The sequence below is a fragment of the Galeopterus variegatus genome, unplaced genomic scaffold (genome assembly GCF_000696425.1).
Source record: "Galeopterus variegatus unplaced genomic scaffold, G_variegatus-3.0.2 Scaffold248, whole genome shotgun sequence".
NCBI lineage: Eukaryota > Metazoa > Chordata > Mammalia > Dermoptera > Cynocephalidae > Galeopterus > Galeopterus variegatus.
Window position 1 is genome coordinate 703,510 of NW_007726359.1, and position 22,866 is coordinate 726,375.

General features: G+C 35.1%; 1 protein-coding gene across 2 annotated transcripts in view; it reads right to left on the reverse strand.

Moving 5' to 3' along the window:
* SCAF4 (SR-related CTD-associated factor 4) overlaps positions 1-22,866 on the reverse strand; it is a 52,468-nt gene that overhangs the window by 16,899 nt on the left and 12,703 nt on the right. For both annotated transcript variants that reach the window (XM_008566506.1, XM_008566504.1), the window contains exons 2-15: positions 16,713-16,796; positions 16,032-16,076; positions 14,160-14,321; positions 12,582-12,717; positions 12,089-12,228; positions 11,272-11,448; positions 6,747-6,925; positions 6,276-6,384; positions 4,604-4,771; positions 3,995-4,080; positions 3,141-3,331; positions 2,056-2,156; positions 1,402-1,515; positions 371-527 (exon numbers count right to left, since the gene is read on the reverse strand). In XM_008566506.1, coding sequence (XP_008564728.1) covers positions 371-527; positions 1,402-1,515; positions 2,056-2,156; positions 3,141-3,331; positions 3,995-4,080; positions 4,604-4,771; positions 6,276-6,384; positions 6,747-6,925; positions 11,272-11,448; positions 12,089-12,228; positions 12,582-12,717; positions 14,160-14,321; positions 16,032-16,076; positions 16,713-16,796 — 1,849 coding nt within the window. The remainder of the gene's footprint in view (positions 1-370; positions 528-1,401; positions 1,516-2,055; positions 2,157-3,140; positions 3,332-3,994; positions 4,081-4,603; positions 4,772-6,275; positions 6,385-6,746; positions 6,926-11,271; positions 11,449-12,088; positions 12,229-12,581; positions 12,718-14,159; positions 14,322-16,031; positions 16,077-16,712; positions 16,797-22,866) is intronic.

A 22,866-nucleotide genomic window follows, 5' to 3' on the forward strand; every position in this document is an offset into this window, starting at 1 on the left:
TTAGCAATACATGACTGTATTATGAAGCACTGGATTAAAACACAATACCAACAATGCTCAGTTTAAGACCTATTCAATTTTCACCATAAAAAATTCTCCGTAAGATCTACTTAATTCTGTAATAATAGTTAAGACCACAATCATTAATTATTTCACTTGTGTTTGTGTTCCTCTCACTAGATATATATAACTTGCATGGGGCAAAGACCATGTTTATCTTATTCACTACTGTATCCTCAATTTATAATGAAGGGATTGGCACATAAGAAGTACTTAAAAAATCTCAAAAATCACTTCCTAATGCAAAGAATAAACAGGACATTTGATTTGTCATATGCACTACAGTAAGAGTAATTAAACTCTACTTTACCTGGATTAAGGGTATCACTGTCCAACATTCCTCCTTCACAAAAACTCTCCAGTTCCTCAGGCTTGACTTTGTCCCATGGAATATAAGTAACACCAAGTTCCACATCCCAATACTGCTTATAATCTGCCTTTATTCCTTTGTTTAAGGCCCACGCAATCTATTTCACCATTAGTGAAAATATTAAAAAAAAAAAAAAAAAAAAAAAAAAAAAGTAAGGGAGAAGATCTTGTCTTGAGAATTCACTATTGTCTATCATTCTATTCATTCCAACTTGGGCAGCAAGGGAGCAATCTGGACTAGCTACCCCTGGATCTCACTTGAAGCCTTATCCTCACTATGAAACTAGTTACTCTTTATTCCCACTTTGTCCTAGGATGGAAATTTCACTGTCACCTGCTCTTTACAACTCCCCCACCCACCCAACCCAGTCAGCATAAAACTTAGAGAAAAGGGAAAGGTTTATTAGGGAAAGGCTCAAGTTCCCTACACAGTCCTGCATACTGGTGATCACTTTTGAAAGTCTATAGTTATCTCATAATTACTAAACATTAGACAAAATCCTTTTGTGGTGCAATCCAATGGTAGAACAGGGTGTTAGGACATTAAGGAAACACTGACTTTGGCTCCATAGGGGAAAAATGATCATGCACCTGTATTTTTCCCTTTATCTTTAGTGAATATTTTTCATAGTTAATTCTAAGATGAGATGGCAAACTTTAAAAAAATAAAATATGAAATATCCAAAATTTTTTAATAAGACAAATCATTACCAAATGACATTATATTTAAAGCACCAATTAAGTACCTCTGATGAGCCCATCTACAAAAAAAATTCTACCATGCACTTAACACTTAAAATTTTATGTTAATTAAACACTGTAGTTTTTTTACATGATAATCTCTTTTGTAAAAAATGCAAATGAAATGCCTCAGTGTCAAAAGTTATTTCTAAGCCCAAACTCACAATTTTTAACAGGCTGCCACATAATTACATGTTAAATTTAAAAAAATCATAAGGTATAAAACTGTACCTTTATGGATTTCTGGTTCACTTTGTAGTTTCCACGGCTCAGTTTCTGCAGGGCACGATAAGCATCTTGCCTATGAACCATAACGATATAGGCACAACCCCTGGGAGGAATCATCTGCTCCAAAACAGTTTAATATTACAAAAGATGGTAACAAAGTCCAAGAGAATAAGATATAATACTAAGTAACCAGTTTCAACAACCCCAACTCTTACCTCCTTCTCCCCCACAGCCAGTTTTCTATAATCTAAGGTTAAATTCACTTGAAAGTTGGCAATTCAAGTATGGTCTCAATTGACAATTGAGTCCTCCAAGCTTTGTTATGTAAATACTTTCCTAGAAAAAGGTTTTCTTTATTTATTTTCTGTGCTTTTTTTTTTTTTGTCAGCTGGCCAGTACCCTTGACATTGTTGTTAACAATACTGCGCTCTAACCAACTGAGCAAACCAGCCAGCCTAGAAAAAAGTTTTAAATTATACTTGGTTATCCAAGAAATGTTAAATGCAGAAAACAATAAACATGAACTCAGAACACCTAAACTCTAGCCAGATCTTCTACAAACCTGGGCAAATTATAACTTAGATCTCGAGTCATTAATTTCATAAAATGACATTAATCACATCTGTCCAGTCATTAAACAATTTAATAAACACTCACATTAATTGATTCAATTGGACCAAACTCTTCCAAGAGACTAGCAACATCCTGCTGAGTAGTCCTTTTGTCCAGCTGTCCTACCCAGAGTGTAGTACTGCAAACTTAAGATAAAATTATAATCATAAAAATATTCACATTTAATAATGGGCAGCACTGTAACTTACATAAAAAAGAAAAAATTACACAAAATATACATGAGATACATTATCATACCACAAGTTTAAACAGTAAATCCCATATACATTTTAGAAATTCTAGTAAACTGTGTTAGTACTTTCAGAAATGGAACCAGGATAGTGAAATATATACATAAAAGTTAGAAAAAACTGGCCTTTTTGTGGATAAATCTAAGAATTTCTTCCATGAAACTGAGGCCAGAGAAGCAGTAACTTGCCCAAAGTCACCCTGCCAGTGAATGGCAGAACTAGGACTTGAGCTTAAGTCTCTAGATTACCAACAAATTAGTGCTTTGTTCACTATATGTAGCTGTCCTTTTCCAACTCTTGAGTGTTTAACAGTTTTTCTTTTACACTGTGTCCCCTAGAGGTACTAAGCCTTACAGGGTCAGAAATTTTACTTATTCCCTCATCATAAATTAAATTCTTAATAACAGTTACTGAGTTATATTAAGAATATGTCTAGTACACCTTAATAAGCATATTCTAAAGACATATGATGAGATTCAGGAGATAATGCAAGCTAGTATATTTTGTAAACTGTAAATCTTTATAGAAGTAAGAAGGTAGTAGTCATTCTAGAAAAAAACGTTCTCACTGTGTGCAGGAGAGCTAATTAAGGAGAACTAGTTAGACTTTATAGTACATAAATTCAGGATAAACTATGACCCATCACTGTTAGTTTGGTTCACTTTTTACTGCTGCTTTACAAGCTAGCTTAATGTACAAAAAGCAAAGCCAAGGTATACACAAATACAAACAAATAAGCTTACAAAATAAAGGAGTATTTAGAATAAAAATCAACATGGTTATAACATTTCATTTATGGCTCTGCTAATAGTTATAAAACATTTTAAACCTATGACATTAAAAAATAATGCTGAAGTTTAAATATGAAGCTTTAATTACCACTTGCAGTTTCTGGTTTGATTTGAGGCAGTCCTTTCTGTCGGCGTTCCCTCTCTTTTTCTCGATCACGTCTTTCTTGGGATCGAGACCGAGGAGAATGTCGACGTCTATCCCTGGACCGAGATCGAGAACGTCGATGACGAGACCTTCGAGACCTAGAACCAGATCTAGATCGCCTTCTTTTGGGTGACCTATTTTCACAAGGAGGAAGAATGAAAATAGCACATAGAGAAAAAATGGAAAATATAAGCAGGTATTAATTTGAAAAGAAAAAAAAAATTAGGTATTTCAATGCCTGGATATGTAAGCATTCAATAGCAGAAAATTCATTTTAAAGATTTTTAATATGTCTGAAGTTAAAAAGCATACATATAATTTAAATGAAATAAATAAGGTTGTCAGCTTATAAAAGTCTCTCTCATCTTCAATACACCTGGTACTATACTAACTTATATCCTTGATGTGAAAGAAGCTAATTTTAAGGGTAGATATATACTTCTACTACTATTATCCATTTTCTCAGTAAAATCTTCTTTACTGCAGCAATTAAAAACATAATCCAATTAAAGCATTATGGTGATCTTTCCACCACTTTTGTTGGCTGATAAAGTGGTAAAGAAACTTTGAATATATAATTTTTCTAAATACCATGTATAGATATACATAGGCATCAGAACAACTAAAATGGAAAAATGTGGGTAAGATGACCTACCTTAGATTTTAAAAAATTCAGTACTTCCCTCAAATATACCACATTATTCTATTAACACTGCTAATATATTAAAATAATCCAATCTGATTTTAATCTGTCTCCTAAGACATACAAGTTTGGAAAAACATTTTCTATAAATTACCTGGATGCTGACCTAGATCTTGACTTTCTGTTATCAGACATATGCCTCTTAACCTCTTGAATACAAGGTTGTTCTACTTCCATTTCCTTAAAAAAAAAAAAAGATAAATAAATAATAAAATGAGAAATGTGGAAATTATAAGGCAAGAGGAAAAGATCTAGCAAACGCTAAATTAAAAATCTCTTGCTCTGAAGCAATTCTCTTTTGGTTACTTGTTTACTAGTAAAATTACTAGTTTAATAATAACTGGCCATCACTGAAAGAAAATGTTTATATAGTTGACAAGATTAGAAAAATACTTCCCTACTTCTGCAAGTTAATTTGTATAAGTTTACACACCACTTTAATAACCCATCATCTAATATGTGAACTAGGCACTGACCGAGCCTTCTACACTCTTTCTTAAGGCTCACAGAACCCTATGGAAGTTGGTAGAATTACTATGCTCATTTTCCAGGTAAAAAACTTGAGCACAGATAGGGTTTAATACATGCCCAATATCTTTCTTCATATTAAAAAATGAAGACAGCAAGCAAATAAGCAGGGATCTGCAAATAAGTCAAGGCAACTAAAAAAAAAACAAGAATTAATCTGAGAGTGAAATTCTACCTGCTGATGTGGCTTCTGTGTAAGTGGTTCATTTTGTGCATGAAAAGAAGCTTGGAACGGCTGCTGCACTGGTGGAGTTGGAGGAATCACAGGCTGAGCCACAGAAGGAAATGGAGGTGTAGGAAGAAGTCCAAATCCTGGCATTTGTCCATTAGGAGGAAGTGGAACCTTTCATTTTTAAAGAAAGTATATGAGTAGATTTTAATAGCTACCAAAAGTAATTTGCAAAACCCTTAGTTACTTTACATAAAAGTTAAACATCTTTAATACACTTTAATGAAGGAAAGCTACAATGACATTCAACAACTGTTTAACAATTTCCATAGGCACAATCTTTACTCAAAGAATTGCTATATATCCAAGTATATAGGTTAAAAATTCTACAACTCATTTCAAAATTATGAATACACAGGATTGGTTTTATATATTTAAAGACATAGCTTTATTTATATAAGAAAACAATGTGACAGACTTAAAGTCAGATGTACTCTATTGCAAATGGTTTCTTTTCAACTTTAAAGGCAATTAAGACTTTTGGAAGGAAGAGTAGCTAAAAGCAGTGACTTCTAGGTTTACTTTTTTTTTTCCCCCCTTTTTTTGTCTTTTTTTTCGTGTCCGGCAACAGATCGCAACCCTCAGTGTTGCGCCCGTACCGGACAGGGACCGGCAACGGGATTGCAACCCTCGGTGTTGCTCCCGCGCCTTGCTCAGCCAGTGAGCGGGAACCGGTCTGTATATGGGATCCGAACCCTCGGGCGGGAGCGCTGCCGCGCTTCCCAAGCGGCGCATTATCCATTTTTCCGTGTCCGGCAACGGATCGCAACCCTCAGTGTCGCCCCCGTACCGGACCGGGGACTGGCAACGGGATTGCAACCCTCGGTGTTGCTCCCGCGCCTTGCTCAGCCAGTGAGCGGGAACCGGTCTGTATATGGGATCCGAACCCTCGGGCGGGAGCGCTGCCGCGCTTCCCAAGCGGCGCATTATCCAGTGCGCCACCGGGCCGGCCCTCAGAATGCTTTCTAAACTAAGGCTATAAAGTAGTATTTCCCAAGGCTGATTGTACAACAGAATCACTGCAGAATTTAAAACAAACATTCTCTAGAATGACTGTAGCAATGGAGGATCAGGATCTGTATTTTTTAAAATGTCCCTTCCCATCCCCATAATTTAGATGCATAGCCAAGTTCAAGAAACTCTGAATTAAAGAATTTACAGAAACAAATCCAATGAACAAATGTCTACTAACTTCCTGCAAACTCTCCAGTGTGTTATGTATGCTCCTTTTATGGCAGATTTCAAATTATATTTCTGAAGCTTGAGAGCTGAAAGCCCTTTAAAGTATCTAAACACACAACATACAGAAAAAAGACCCCTGCAAAGAAAAGAGCTTTATAACTAAATTGATAAGTTGCTTCAAACAGAACCATAATCTTAACTATTTTAACTAAAATACCTATTATTAAAATGAGCATGTAATATTTCACATCCTTGTTTTAACTAAAGCAAAAAAGCAACTTATGACAGTTTGATGCTCAATCGCTTTTATGAGAGCTGTAGTACTACTTAGCCAATCACACAAGTAAACGATAGTGGTTGGTAAAGTGCAAACTATATGCTCTAATGAACAGGTCTTGAGTTATTAAAAATAAGCTGCAAAAAAGAATGCCTTTACCTGATGGTGTATTGGATCCTGCTGTATTCCCATCATTTGAGATTGAAACTGATCCATATTTTGATGCTGTGTGTATGCTGGTTGCTGCATGCCATCTCCAGGAAATCCACTAAAAAAAGGTGAGCAATCTTTTTACCCACTTAAAAGCACATAATATTTCTCAGCCACACTTATATTATAGAAACATAAGGAATGGGGTTCAGGAGTTATGTGTAATTAATATTTTACTGAATCATATATTTAGCCATATATTAATTTAGACACTCAGTATTATTCCCAACATAAAAGCCATTTTTCACTCTATATCTGATAGAATCCACTCCCCATTCAAGAGAAAACCCATATCACGATTTCACAAAACAATTACTGAAAATAATTTTTATTGCTAAATGTTACTTGGATTATGATTACAACTACTACCAACTCTATATCTGCCAAGGAATTAAAAAAAAAAAAAGAAAAGAAACTCACAATGGTGACTGTGGAGAAGGAGAGGCAGCAGCAGGGGCAGCAGCAGCAGGTGCAGCAGTGGCAGGCACGGATGGCACAGCAGCAGTGGGTGCTGCGGTGGTGACGGCAACAGCATCCTCTTTCTTTGATTCTTCCACAGCTTCTGGCTCATCATCATAATCAAATCTATCAAGCAGCTTCTGGAATAGGTATGACAATATTCCATTTTAAAAATTTAGACTGATTCTCTGCACAAAAGACTTCATAAAAACAGACGTTTATCATCATTTGTAACCCCAACAAGCTATCATGTATAATCTCATTTTTCTACATGCTCCTGAGGACCTTGGTCCATAGACATGAACCATGCTTTACACAAACGCCACTTTGGAAAAGATAAAAATTTTAAATTTCGCTTTCCTTCCAATTTTATAGGTGCAGTGTATTCTTTTTGACTATTTTCTATCTGCTCATTTCATAATTAAGCAGTAAGCATATTTTTCTAAAATGCTCATTTATCTAAACTAGAAACTTCTGAAACTATGTGCCCTGAAAATGGGTGCATATTTTCAGTCAGCTGGAAAATTTATAAAAAGACTATCTTATCCAATCACTCTAAATGCATATAGAAAGATGTCCACATGACATCTGCTGAAGAATACACTAATATGAAAAAGAAAAAAATAAAATGGAATAGGACAAGGGCATAAAGAAGTCTCGCTAGCTTCCTTCTTAAAACTTCACAGCTTATCTCAGATTATCAGAAACTTTCATGGGGGGAAAAAAAAAACCCCAAAAAAACCCCAACAGGACACTTCATTAAATCACATGTCTAGAAGAACAGTAATGTTAAAATAAGATTTACTCAAAAAGGAAAGTAACACACTGAATACCTACTAAATATGTTTCAGTAAATTTCATATATACTTCATTATCACAAGAACCCTGCAAAGTAGACATTGTTTTCTTCTTCTTTTTACAGACGAGAAAACTAAGGCTCAGGTGATTAAGAAACATAACCAAGATCGTACAGTCAGTGCATGGAAGAATCAGAATGTGGATACCAGTCTTTTTGACTTCAAGACTCTCGGCTTCTGGCCTCCAACAAACACTCTTTTCTTTTAAGCTGTGCCCACTCTGCTCATGGGTTTCAACCTCAAATTCTTAAACCTGTGTTGTCCTGTGATAGTTCTGCCTAGAGATTACGGTTCTACTTTACTGAACAGTAGATTTCTAGGTTAGGAAGAGAAGTAGCCTCTTCTTAGACAACAGTGTATATAGGACTAAGCCTAGTGTGCAGAGCATTTTGGGATACAGCTAACTTGTGTTTCTTTCTTTCTAATTCTAAGCCAGGTGATTAAAAGTTCTTATTATAAATGAGAGATTTACTGTTTTCTGAACACAAACTATTATGGCCCAGGTACCCTGCTATTTTGCACATATTAGCTTATTTTACCCTTATGGCAACAATAAAATATAGTTACTAATATCATTATTTTACAATGGTAAACACTGAACATTTAAGTAACTCAATCAGCATAGTCAGGTAAGTGATAGAAGCCAAAATTAATGTCTACAAAAAACAAAACCGATGATATTTGCAGTTTATCACATATAGACATGTTCTTGAAAGTTTTAAGATCTATACCTATTGCTTTGGAAAAAGACTTCAAGCAATTAAAAAATGAAACTGAGGTCTATGCAAAAATAAATTGTTGATTTTCAGGAAACTGAAAATTTATGAAGCAGGTGAAATAGACAAATTACTCCCAGTGACTAGCTTAATACAGACTGTTTAGTCAAAGGAAATGCATAGAATCCCTTTTTCTAAACTTCATGTACCTAACAAACATTGGCCAACCCAATTAAGATAAAACACTTCAAATTAACAAGAAGATAAGGACGCCTGCTATCATGGCTTTTACTTGATATTTTTTCTTGAAGTTCTAGCCATCAGTACAGTAAGAAAAAAAAAAAAAAGAACAGGCATAGACATTGAACAGAAAAAGACAAATTTAGTAGATATCTAGAAAATTCAAGCAAACTAGAAAACTAAGCATTTAATACTGTAATCAGTTACAAGATAAAATAAAAATCAATGGTTTTTCTGTGTGGCATCATTATTCAAATGAAAAGTATTATAAAACATTAAACATTAACAATGACTAAAAAACTAAGAATAAATGAAAGAAAAAACGTACAAGACCTACAAATAAAGAAAATTGTAAAAGAGATTTTAATAAATGAAGATATCAGTACTTCCTGAAATAACCTTTAAATTCAAAGGAATTCTAACATTTATGTTAAAAGTTCATCTAGAAAATATGCTGTGATGGTTAACTTTGCGTCAACTTGGCTATGTTACACAGCACCCAGTTTGGTCAAACCCTAATGTAGATGTTGTTGTGAAGGCATTTTTTAGATGTGATTAACATTTAAATCATTAGACACTGAGTAAAGCAGATTACCCTCTGTAATGAGCGGGCCTCAGCCAATCAGTTGAAGGCCTTAATAACAAGAATTGAGGTGTCCTGAAGAAGAAATTCTCCTCAAGATTTCAACACAGAAATCTTACCTGAGTTCCCAGTCTGCTGTCTGGGAGAATTCACTCAGGTCTGCAATGTTAACTCTTAACTAAATTTTCATCCTGCTGACATGACCCACAAATTTCAAATTTGCCAGCCTCCACAAATGCATGAGCCAATTGCTTAAACATGTATGTATGTATAAATGTATCTAGATAATAGATATAAATACTGGTTCTGTTTCTCTGGAGAACCCTAACATATATGACCATGAACAGCCAAAGAAAGTCTGAAAAAGAATGGGTAATGAGGAGGGGAAATGAAATAAGTTACAAGTATTTTAATTGTTATGATGCAGAAATATTAGTGGGACAGAACAGTGTCCAGAGATAGACACAGAAATATATGGGAACTTAGTGTATGCAAAAGTAGTGCGAGAACTAGCTATTTCCAAAATATAAAGATTTAGCTATCTTGAACCATATTCTACAAGATTCCAAACGAACTAAAGAGAAAAAACACAAAAAACAAAAATACAAAACTACAAGAAAAAAATATAGAATTCTTTTTTAATACAAGTGGCAAGCGTTTTCCTAATAACACACAACAAAAGACTAATAAACAAAATCTTGTATGGAAGAATTTATACTCACAAGTGCATGAAAATAGGTGTGAAAGAACATACCAAAATAAATCTGTTCAAAATAGTATGGAACAGCTTCCCTTTTTACTTTATAACTTTCTGTATTGGTTGTGTATTTTTTTCCTATAAGCATGTGTTCTTTTACTCAAAAAACTTATATAACCTTCTTTTCAATCAGTAATCATTCATAAATCATCAAGGTATAAAGAAAACCAGTATTTATTACATGGTTTCTTAATTTGGACTAACAATAGAAGTTCTTATATCTTATAATTAGAATGTTGGAAAGACTCAGAAATTTTAGAGGTGACAAAACGAAAGATATTACCTAGTTCTTTGATTTCCAACCTTCTGTGTTTTTTGCAGTGGAACTTAAAAAACGAAATAAAATTTTATACAGCCATAAACCCAACAGATAAAATAAAAAGGACAAGACTGGAGCTGTTTGGGTTAAAATTTCAACAGGAAGCTCTGAGCATGTTCAGCATACCCATTGTCCTTAGTGGCCTAAACAAGCCTTAAAAAAGCACAGGGCCCACAGAGCAGTTGAAAGACAATGAAACAACCCTAACCCTCATAATATATATATGGTAACAAAGGTTTCTTAACGGCAAAAAACTGAAAGTTACTTGAATGTCTATCAGTAGGGGAACAGCTAAGCTGTAGTGTGTCCATATAATAGACTACTACTAAAAAGCATTCAGTAAAAATGTAGATCTAAATCCATTACATCGTAACAACAACAAAAAAGAGACAAGAGTAAGATCAAAACAAGCAGGTATGGGGCCGGCCCGGTGGCGCACTGGATAGTGCGCCACTTGGGAAGTGCGGCGGCGCTCCCGCCCGAGGGTTCGGATCCCACATACAGACCGGTTCCCACTCACTGGCTGAGCGAGGCGCGGGGGCAACACCGAGGGTTGCAATCCCGTTGCCGGTCCCCGGTCCGGTACGGGGGCAACACTGAGGGTTGCGATCCGTTGCCGGACACGGAAAAAGACAAAAGACAAAAAAAAAACAAAACAAACAAACAAAAAAAACCAAGCAGGTATGTATTGACCAATTAAAGAAAAGCATATATCCAGAGGAAATTAATTCTGAAAAGATACACAACAAAATGTTACAGTAATCTTCAAGTATGGGGTTTAAAAAAGAATTTTCTTCTGTTTACTTTCCTTTACTCACTTAACATTTTTGCAATGAGAATACATTACATTTATAACCAGGAAAAATAATCAATGCTTTGATGTTGAGGGTGGAAAAATCGCTCAAACCACAAAACAATAAAATGAACAATCCACAGAGAAGTGACAGAAGGGATAACCCACAATCCAAGTTGAGTGATACAAACAGTGGGGTGGGTTATATGAGAGAAGCATACCTTGTCAAATGCAGTTTTTTGTTCAGGTGGGGGGAAAGCAGCTTTTTGTTCAGGTGGTTGTGTAGGAGCTGTCTTTAACTGAGCTGTGATAGCCTGAACTTGTGCCATCACAGCATTGTCAAGGGCAGGAGATTGTGGTTTTGGAGGCTGCTGAAAAGTCTGAAGGATCTGCTGAAGCTTAAAGAATGGGAAAACTGATATATCACACAACAAAGTATAACCAAAGTATCAGAAGTCAATTTACTAAAAAAAAAAATAACAAAAAACTTAAAGGTGACGCAAAATAGCATGGGCACAGACTAAACTGGAAAAAAAAAAAAAAAAAATCAATCTTTCACTAATGGTTAAGTTTGCTGTAAATGAACATATACATATATGAGATATATATACATCTCTCTCTCTCTCTCTCAAAGATACAGTGTATGTTTAAGGTTAAAATGTATGCCCACAACCCCAATGATATAAAATGATGGTGAAAGAGAAGAAAATATACAATGAATTGTGAACAAGGTAAATATAAGGATTCTAGAAATATGGAAAAATTCTCCCCAATCCAAATAATTTTGAATCAGTCAGAAAGGCTAGAATTGTGACAACACCGGACACTTAGCAGTTCTGATCTCTTCAAAGGGATACTGCTGTTTTCTAAGTGTGTTGTTCCTTTACTTTTCACTTCTGCATTCTCCCCATTATTCCCATGCCATTGCAAAGTAGACATTTTCCCCCCTAAATGTGCTTGTTAATGAGGAATGGAAAGCAAGAACTGACAACAGCACCTAACCTTACAAACAATTTAACCTTTGAGCAGGTAGTTTACCTGCTGGCCTTGAGTTGTCTGAAACAGTTGAGCCACAGCAGCAAAAGCATCAGAGCTGGGCAACTGTGGTACAGTAGGTACAGAGTTTGGAGTGGCTTGTGGGGGTTCAGAAGAAATTTTTACTGGAGGTGGAGGTGAGCCTAAAAAAGAAAAAGGCATTAAGTCCTAAGAAAATGTTAAAGTACAAATTTTCCTTTTTAAACATTAAGCTTCTTTGCTAAAATAAAATCCCATCCAGTTTGACATATAGTAAAATACACAGATTGTGGTACTAGAGTTTATACTATAACTAGTACCAGAAGAGCACAATTTTATTGGAAATAAGATTTTCTTTACGGAAGAAAATAATATATTTTAAGATGTAAACTCAACTTTCCTTCTTATGGAAAAATCCCACCAGTTACCAGATAAGACTCCAAACCTTTCACATACAAAAAGTTATACCATTATCTACCTTACAGATACACTTCATTATACCTTCATTATACCATACCTTCATTATTGGTAACATTTTCTGCTACTGGGGCGGCATTACTGGCTCCTGCTGCCATGTCCAAAAGAGGTTGAATAATTTCAATTTTGAAGACTCCATTTTTTTGCCAAAGGTTCAGCACACGAACTATTTTACTCTGTTATGTGTAAGAAAACATGAATATACAATAAATATCTGGATAAATAATTTATTATACCTCTTACCAAAAAAAAGAGAGAAGTACACCCCCTACCCCAGGCTAACATTTTCATACTAAGTATGTGTCATAAAAAGAAAAAAATCTATCAGAATTACGACTCTAGGTTAACAACCCTATGTTAGCCTTTCTTTGGTGGTACAATATAGAGTAAGGAAGAGAGATGGAATATAGACATAGAGAATAAAAAGAAATATGTTATTTAAAGTTTTCATTATATTTTATTTATAGTTACAGAGAAAATCCATCACTGACAAAAAACCAGTCATCTTACAGAAGTGAACAAAGTGAAGGAAAACTTCTTCAGGATGATTGTATCAGTTAAAACATTTAAGAAACTGGCCTGTAATCAAGAGGTAAGCTGTTTTGTGGCCAACTAAAATAAATATGAAGAATGAGATCCAGAGAAGATATGTTATTTATGTGTACAACTTTTATCTCCTACTCAAGGAATCATTTTGGTTTTTTTGGTACATTTTTCGTACAAGAGCACTTCTCCAAGAATATAAACACAGAATCTATAACACTCATATTTATAAAACATTTGTTTTTAAAAAATGTCTCCTTTCTTTATAATTCTGTGTATATTTTTCAGTGTGTTTCCCCCACTTAGAGTCCAGTTACTACATCTCTAATGTTTTTCTATCATTCTATTAGTATTAGTACATTGTAAAACCAGCTATATATATATATATATGAGAAATTAAATACTGTACTTGAATTGCTAATGAATATCACTTTATGCTCTAGCAGCTCTATATATTTGATGGAAGACCACATTTTTGGCCTTTTCCTTTTGGGATAAGCAACAATCTGAGATGAGCACTGCTTTTCTCTACTGCAGAATTTTATCATTCAACTATACAAGCACATCTTTCCAACACTATGTTCTTTAAAGCAACATGGTGCTCCTTTCTTATATTTAAAAAAAAACTTATCATGGTAAAAACACAATATGAAATCAATCCTCTTAAATTTTACACTGTAAAACACAAAACTGTTAACTGTAGGTACAATGTTGTTGAGCAGATCTCTAGAACTAAGTCACTTTGCTCAACTAGAACATGATACCCACTGATTAGCAACTCTGCATCTCCCCCTTCTCCCAGTCCCTGGCAACCACCCTTCCACTCTTTGATTCTATAAATTTGGGTCCTTTCATATTACAACCATGCAACATTCCTGAAGGACTTCACAAGAAAACAGGTAAATGTGAAATGACAATGCAGAAAAATTGGGTTTTAAGCTCACAGAGATCATAACATGAAGATTTTATCTAGTAATACAGTAGGCTTCGAATATCTAACATATGTTTAAATAAGTATTAAAATAAAAACAAAACCAACAAAAATATGTTTTAATTTAAAAATTATTAACTATACCTTATCTTCAGATGGACAAAGATATAAATATTGGAATGTGGCAGTTATGTTTTTAGAGAATCTTGGCCCAAAAACATCTTTATCTGTTCCAAATTGATGACGAGACTGTCGCACAATTGAGTCAATTACATATAATCCTGGAACTTTGTATTCTGGTTTACACTGTAGGAACAGAGATGTAGTCAGTACAAGAAAAGCAAAATCACAATTTGACACCAATTAATTTCACATTTATGAAACTCTATATATCCATCCAATAATTGTTTCTGTTTAGAATCTACTCAAATGTTTCAGCTAACTGGTTAGCTTCTCAGATTTCCCATGTGCCTATATAGAATTACCATTCTCTTGATGCTTCAGATCCCTAAGATTTTACTCTTCTCTGACCCCTCTTCCTCCCCACACACAATTTCCCAGAATTGACATTACTTTACCAATTCCTAAACCATTTCACACAAATTCACTTATTATAATCTCTACACCAACTCATCCTGCTCAAAACAATTTTTACCTTTTAAAAATTAACAACAAAAAAATTTTTAAACAAGTCAATTTTAATTATATTAAAGTATAATACCAGAGAAATGAATATTAAAAAGAAGTTATTTGGGGCCAATCTAATCAACAAAGATAAAAAGAATAGCAGAGAAACAGGCACAACCCTTTATGGAAGATGTATGGAAGATGATTTATCAATAAAAACAAAGTCTTATTTGATCCAACAATTTTGTATCCAGGAATTTAGGCTAAGGAAAACAAGACGCATCTAATTTTTCCATAGCATTAGTCACTGAAGCATTGTCTATAAAAAGTAAGAAAACAGAAATATCTATATATCCAACCATAGGGGAGCTAAATTGTGGTAACAATCATACAAAGGAATACTCTGCAGATGTTTATGATAAACTCAGTGGGAAAAGTAGGTTAATAACCAGTACTGTCTCCATTTTTCCTTTGATAAGTGTACATGTACATATATAAAAAATAAACAGATCCAAATGTAAATACTGCAGTAATTTGGAGTTGGTGGCATATAATTTTAATTTTTTCCCATTTTATTTATTTGTACTTTGATTTACTACTATAAAAAACTTCTAGTGACCACTTTTTTTGGTCCATTGGAGCTCTAACTTTTATCCCTAAGCCAGTATGCAAAGGCCGTGGATTAGAGACATTTCCACAAACTTTTATCAGTATGTACTACATGGTGCAGCTCCAGGTCAGAGAGATGAGACAAAGATGTTCAAGTCTCCATTCTCAGTCTTCTACTGAGATAGATGTGCTAATCACACAGTTATAAACAACAGATAACTGTAAAACTCAAAATTGAATTCTGATGGGAGCATGAAAAGTAGGAAAAACTTTATAACTTTTTCTTTTCTCTGATCCCTCTATACCTCCCCACACACAATTTCCCAGAATTGACATTCCTTTACCAATCCCTAGGCCACTTCCACACAAATTCTCAACTTGAAATACTCAAATACTAGTTAAATGTAAACAGAGTAGACAGGGCAAAGGGTAGAGCAGGCACATCAGGTTTAAGGAAGGGTCCTGCCCAACAAACAAGAAACTCTGTTGTGAGGCATGACATCTAAGTTGAGTGATAAGCTGACAGTAAATGCCCAATCAAACTTGTTTTTAAACTTCTAGTTAGCTCAGTTGGTTAGAGCACAGCCTTATAACAGCAAGGTCATGGGTTCGGATCCCCATACTGGCCAGCCACAAAAAAATTAAAATAAATTTCTAGTGATTAAAAAGAACCTCCAGTGATTACTTTTTTGTAGAGTGCTTTTAGAAGCAAGCATCCAAATTGCAATTTACAAAAGTACATTACAAATAAATGTCATAAATAACAAAACAGATAGTTACCTTTTTGATGAACTTTTCTACTATTTGAACTACATGCTTATAAAGCTGAAAAGAATTAAAAGAAAATTACTGTCCAGTTTGTATATTTCTACATTTCATATAATTAGAAAATACTTAAAACCTTAATATTTGTATAATTTAAATAATTATCAAGATAATACTGAAAGAACCACAAGAATATATAATCATCAATGAAGAAAATCTCAAATACAAATCAGAAAGAAATTAATTAAAACAGAAAACTAAAAAAACCCCCCAAAACCGAAGGTCCTTCTCTTAGATTTTTTAATCACTAAACCTTCATAAAGCAGGAGGATATTCAGCAACCTTATGAGAGAAATAAGAACAGAATCAGAAATAAACAATGCAGTTCTAAAATGAGTCACTTATTAAAGTGTGATCTTGAGTAAGAAATTTAATTTCTTGGAGCCCAATGTTTTCAAAAATAAAAATGAAGCTAATACTCAGCTGATTTATTACAAGGATTAAATGAAATAGGGGGAAAAACTGCTATGAAGAGATATGTTACAATGCAAATGCGAAGTATTATCACCTACCTTCAGTGAAAGCTGGTTAGTGTTCTTTGAGTCCTGAACTAATTCACGAGATGAATGCTCATGTTTAACATTTCTGAAATGTCAAAATCATTTCTTAAATTAAACATATTTATTTTATTCTTACCTTAATAGCTTTAATAGCAGCTTTAGTGATGAGAATCATCTTGGCTCTGGAGATGGGAGGTTTCATATCCATAAGTGAAAAGAGCTTAAAAAACAAACAAGACAAAAACTTAAAAGAAAAGGTAAATTTACAGGCCAATTCCTCTGTTCATGAAGAGATTTGCAATCTATTAATTATGAGAATAAAAAAAAAACTTTTGGAACTAAAAGTTTAACAATTTGGCTAGTAAATAAAAACCAAGAGCTTTCCTACATACCTCCATCAGCACTTAGAATATACAATGAGAAAAGCCCATATTAAAAACAGCAAAAAAGGGGGAAAAAAAATCACGAACCCAGAGGCAAAAAGATTTAAAAATTTGCAAAAAATTACAACACCTTATTGTTCTATTCCTTCTCTATACCTTAAAGCAGAGAAAGGGGATGCAAAAAAGTTAACACATGGATCTTAAGAATGAGCAACAGTGAGAACACAACTACTTCTGACCATTCAAAGCTTGGAGTAAATTTTAATGAAGTCTATTTCTGACCATTAAAGGCTTGGAGTAAATTTTAATGAAGCCCTAAGCTAGAGCAAATATTCACCTAATGCTCCAAAAAGCACTTCTTTATCATTTCAGCTGTAAGCAACTTGCCATATTAAAAAAAAAAAACAGGCAAACAAGTACACAAGACAGACTAGTGTAGCTTTTGAGGAAACACTCCATAGTCTATATATAAATTATCACAATTTATTTTAAGAATTAAAGTACAGACTATACCATATAGCTGTATAACCATCACTCAGGCAAAAGACCAGCATGAGAACTTTCAGGTACTATGATTTCTAAGACACAGGTGAAGGGTGTTATTACATTCCATGAAGAAAAGACAACTTTTGGGCCGGCCCGGTGGCGCACTGCTACAGCACGCCGCTTGGGAGCGCAGTGGCGCTCCTGCCGAGGGTTTGGATCCCACATACAGACCGGTTCCCGCTCACTGGCTGAGTGAGGTGCGGGTGCGACACTGAGGGTTGCGATCCGTTGCTGGACACGAAAAAAGACAAAAAGGAAAAAAAAAAAAAAAAGAAAAGACCACTTTGGTAGAGAAGAGGGAACCAACATTTAAGTGCCTACTATATATTATTTTATTTAATCAAATTAGCTAAGGTAGACTTGTTATACCTCTTTTGAGATGCTACTCAGAAAGGGTTACATCTGTTTTAGATGATGCCCAGGAAACAGATCTGAATTAAAATATGTTGATTCTAAAGCTTACACTCCCTAACAGCATACTCATCCCCTTATACAATGCTGCTTACTGACTAAATTTGTGCAGAGACCATTATATATGATGAAGAATACAGAAAAAAAGAAAATCAGGCAGGCATCTGAGCCTGCCTGTATATTGTATTGATTCAGGGATAACAATGAAACATATTAAATCTAGTTTGGGATGCCTACTGAATATCCCGGCCGAGACAGGAATATGAATCTTGAAAACATAAGACAGGTCCAGGCTAGAAACTGAAACGTTACAGAACCAAAGCCATGAGGATGGGCAAGAAGAAGCTTATAGTGAGAAGGGAGCCAAGAACATATATCTAGCTAAGGTATACAAAATTTCAATGTAGCAGAGAGGGGGACCGTACAAGTAAACACCAGGGCAATGTGGAAACCCAGAAATTAAAGGGATTTGGCACAGTCAAATGCTACAAGAGGTTAATTAGAATGCAAGCCAAACCTTGCCCAATCATTCTGGCAATTAGGTAGCTGCAAATGATATTCTTCGAAAGAGATTCCAAATTCCAATTGGTTAAGGAATGAGTAGCAGGTGAGAAAAAAGAAATGCATTTTTATCTCATTTTAATTCATTCAACAAATCCCTGAGAGTTTAGTAAGGGGCAAGCTCAGTGCTTGGCACATAAAGAGGAGACAGGACCATGTTTTGAGGCTTTATATTTGACCACCCTTGTATCTCTTCCCTGATGGCATTATGAAGCTTCTATCACAGAAAAATTTCTTTTTTAGATGCCCTTTACCAAGGCTTTTCTTAAATCTTAAAGCTGTGAATTTCAATTTGTTATAATTTATGAAGAAAAACACTACAGGCAGACACAGAAGTTTCAAAAATGAAGATTTAAAAAATTACCTTTTAAAGCTCAATAAATGTTATGTGGCCTGGCCCCTAGCAGGGACAGGAGGGGGCCAAGGGGCTCAGCCATGCCACTTCCCTCCCCACCCTCCAAGTCCACATCCAGCCCAGCCACAACAGAGCCACTGCGAAGCCCCCTGGGCTCCCCTGCCAAAATGATGCGGGTGTCATGGGCCTTGGCCAGCTCCCTCCCTCCCTCCCTCCCTCCTCCTATCACTTTCTCTCTCTCCTCTTTCCCCTCTCCCTGTCCCCCCCAACTGCTTTGCAACAATATCTCAGAATGCAAAAAGGCTTCCCTGATATCTAAATGTGTTTATTGGGTAGAGAGCCAGAAATTATACTAACACACTTTAATATAAACTGATGTATTTTCTGTTAACCATATACATTGCCACTGCCCATTTGGACAGAAATACTAATAGCCTATATAGAGAGGTAGATGTTATAATTCCATTCTACAGATGAGGACGCTGAGGCTCAAGAATCTGCCTAAAGTCATAAAGCTAACTGAGTGGAAGAATTTAATCTGCAATCTACCATTTCCCAAAACTCAAATTCTTTTCAATAAGTACTTAACAATAAGGAAATTATTTAGAATACACTAGCACATAAGAATAGTGCACAGACATTAAAGATGATAATGACTACATAGCTATGTAATGCAGAAAAAAAAATGAAATGTAGACCCAATTAACAAATAATTGTTACAAGTAGTTGAATCCAATAATTTTTCCACGACAGAAAATAAGTAGCCCAGAGTTTCGTCCACCCAAGCGACAAGTTAGAGGCGATGTAAGTTACTATAATACTTAATGTCAATTTTTTGATGCTTAAATGGTCCTACAATTTAATAATGAATATGCTGACTTGAGGGAGAAAAAAACTGTAAACATAGTTTAGATGATCAGAATAGTGAGCTATATACCAAAGCAATCAAATTTCAATTTCACAAGACTTAAGACCAATACACTGTTTTTATGTTTCAAACCTCAATTTTATCTTAAGGTATGAGGGAGAGTATTAAAAGCCAGCATGTTATACAGTAAAATTCTACTTTCTTTTTTTTTTCCCTTTTTTGTCTTTTTTCGTGTCCAGCAACGGATTGCAACCCTCAGTGTCGCGCCCGGACCGGCAACGGGATCGCAACCCTCAGTGTCGCACCCGCACCTCGCTCTGCCAGTGAGCGGGAACCGGTCTGTATGTGGGATCTGAACCCTCGGCTGGAGCGCTCCCGCGCTCCCAAGCGGCGCACTGTAGCAGTGCGCCACCGGGCCGGCCCTAAAATTCTACTTTCTAAATACTGACTCAACCAATTATTTCCAGGGAAGACACGTGCTCTATTACACCTAGTACTGTGTTTGATTCTCCTGTGATACAATATGAATACTTTACTGCTTTCTTTATAAAACTGTTAATCAGGTTACCATATGAAAGCATCTAAAATAGCGAGTACTTAATAAACCTTGGCTTATTTCTCTCTTTACCTGGTCTTTACTCCCACCCCCACATTCTTACATATACCAACTCGACTTTTGTTCCCCTTAATTAAAAATCAATTATTCTGCTTGTTTTGTTTTCTATTCATGTGCAGTTTATTTTTCTCATTCTAAAACACAATGAACGTGTTAGCTGTAAATGATATATTACTGAGTCCTTATGTGTATCTAGAACAAAGCTGTGCTTTAATAATCTTAAATAAAAAAGAGTTGTCATGGTCACCAATACTGGCTGAAGTATCTCTCAGAAGTATACAACCTTGTGGTAGTCTAAGATTTTGATTATTTTTACTAAATTTGCATAACAAATTCGTTACAGTAATAGTTAGAACACAGGCTCCATAATCAACTACCTGAGAAACCCTGGATCTACCACTTGTTAGCTTTGAGAATTTATTTATTCACTTGTAAAAGGAGAATAATAGTCCCTACTGATTTAGAGAAATTTAAGAATTAAACACAAACAACAGGTATAAAGGCACTTAGTGCAGCACCTAGCACTAAGTATGCAACAGATGTTAACTAATATTACCGCTACACATAATTTGGTTGAAAAAAGGGAGAAAATCCTGAACATAATCCAGAGCAGTGTTTTTCAAACTGTGGGTTGAAATCCATTAGTAGATTGTAAAAATAAACTTAATGGGTGATGACAGAACTTTTAGTGGAACAGAGTGAAAAATAAAACACAGCATTGCACATAGTTTTGTGAAACTTCTCAGATTTGTTGTGTGGGTAAGTATGCACAGCACCTGAGCTTCAATATAAAATGTAATTTTTACTGTGTGGACTGTGGTCAAAAAAACATGAAGCCAATGACCCAGAGAAAAATTCTCTTATTTTAGAAATGAGGCCAATAAGGCACGAACTGACTGCTAGTCACCTTTCAGTAATATGTGGATTCCCTTAAATCATTAATACATTTCTCATGAACAAACTGTGGGGTAAAAAGCAGCACCACTATGCCATAAAAAAATTTCTATTTTTCAATCAAGTTTAGAATACACATAGTATTATACAGAGTAGATAAGAGAGGCAAAGATAATTCAGGCACTAGTTATTTCTGACCAACATCCAGTTTCAGCCAACAACCTCAAGGGGGGGGAAAAAATCACCTTTAGATACCAAGGCTGAAATCCATAAAATTTAATATAATTCCAACAAAGTCTACTAATTAAAAAAATCCCAGACATTGTAGTACTCAGGAGAATGTCTGAAAGACCTGGTTTTTGTTTATTTTTTTGCACAGCTGGCCAGTACAGGGATCTGAACCCATGACCTTGGTATTATATGGCTGTGCTCTAACTAACTGCGCTTACCAGCCAGCCCAGAAAGACCTGGTTTTGAATCTGAGTCTGGCCACGTAGATTCTGAGCAAATTACTTAACCTATCTCTAAGCCATAATGTCCTCATATGTAAAAAGGATATACCGATATCTACTTGATACCAATTTCAGTGAGAACTAAATGAGTTTTTCTACCTGAAATGACTAGTAAATCAACCAGCACAGGCCAAGTGTTCAAAAAATATCATTAGGTGCAGTGCTCCCCTGACCATTACAGCCTGTATTCCCAATTACAGTAATCTGTCAATGGAAAAAAAAAAAAAGTGTCAAAAGCAGCCAGATACCATGATATCTTCCTACATACAATAGCAGTAGTAGCAGCCCCATGGATACAAGACCCCCATGGAAGGTATAAGTATAGACATAACAGGAAAAGCATGATATTCGCCAGCAGCAGATATGAGTCTGGCTCTTTGCTCTGTCACTAGCTGGATTTTTATGAGAAAAGTCTAAACATGACCACTGTCCTGCTGCATGACATGACATATAGAAGCCTGAGATACAACGTACTTTAAAAATTATGAAGAACCATTATTCTGATCCCTTTCAGTAAAAATGAGTTTCAAGATAAGGGAAGAAGGTATGTGGCCTATGATATACCTAAAGAATTCATAGTGTTTGAGGATTAGTCAAAGTAACGTGGTACTCTGCTATTTAATAACAGCAAAAACCTTGACATGTTCAATTAACCTTTCTAAACTTAATTTTTAAAATCTGAAAAACAGGGATTAACAGTACTCATCTCACCTCATGAAGTTGTTAGGATTAAATAAGATAATGTTTATAAATCTCTTAGCCCAGTACCTGACACATAAGTGCTCAGTAAATAGAGCTATACAATGCCCCGGGAATCCTTATACCCACACGAGTTTAATTTTTTGTTATGGCTTACCAACATCTTTTTTGTATTGCATCTACTATTCAAATGGTACACTGAGAGAAGTCTTCTCTATGGTGAAAATACAGTAATTATCAAAGACTTTTAAAACTGTATTAGATCTTAATACTTACCCAGTACTTGTACCAAATTCAGAACCACCTTTACAATATATCTGGCAGATTCTGTCTAGCAACATGGGCTTAATAACTCCTAATTGATCAGCTCCAATGGTTATAACAAGCAGTATTCTTTGTATGCACCCCAAATCTCCCTTCTGATACCTTTCCTTTGCTGTTCCAG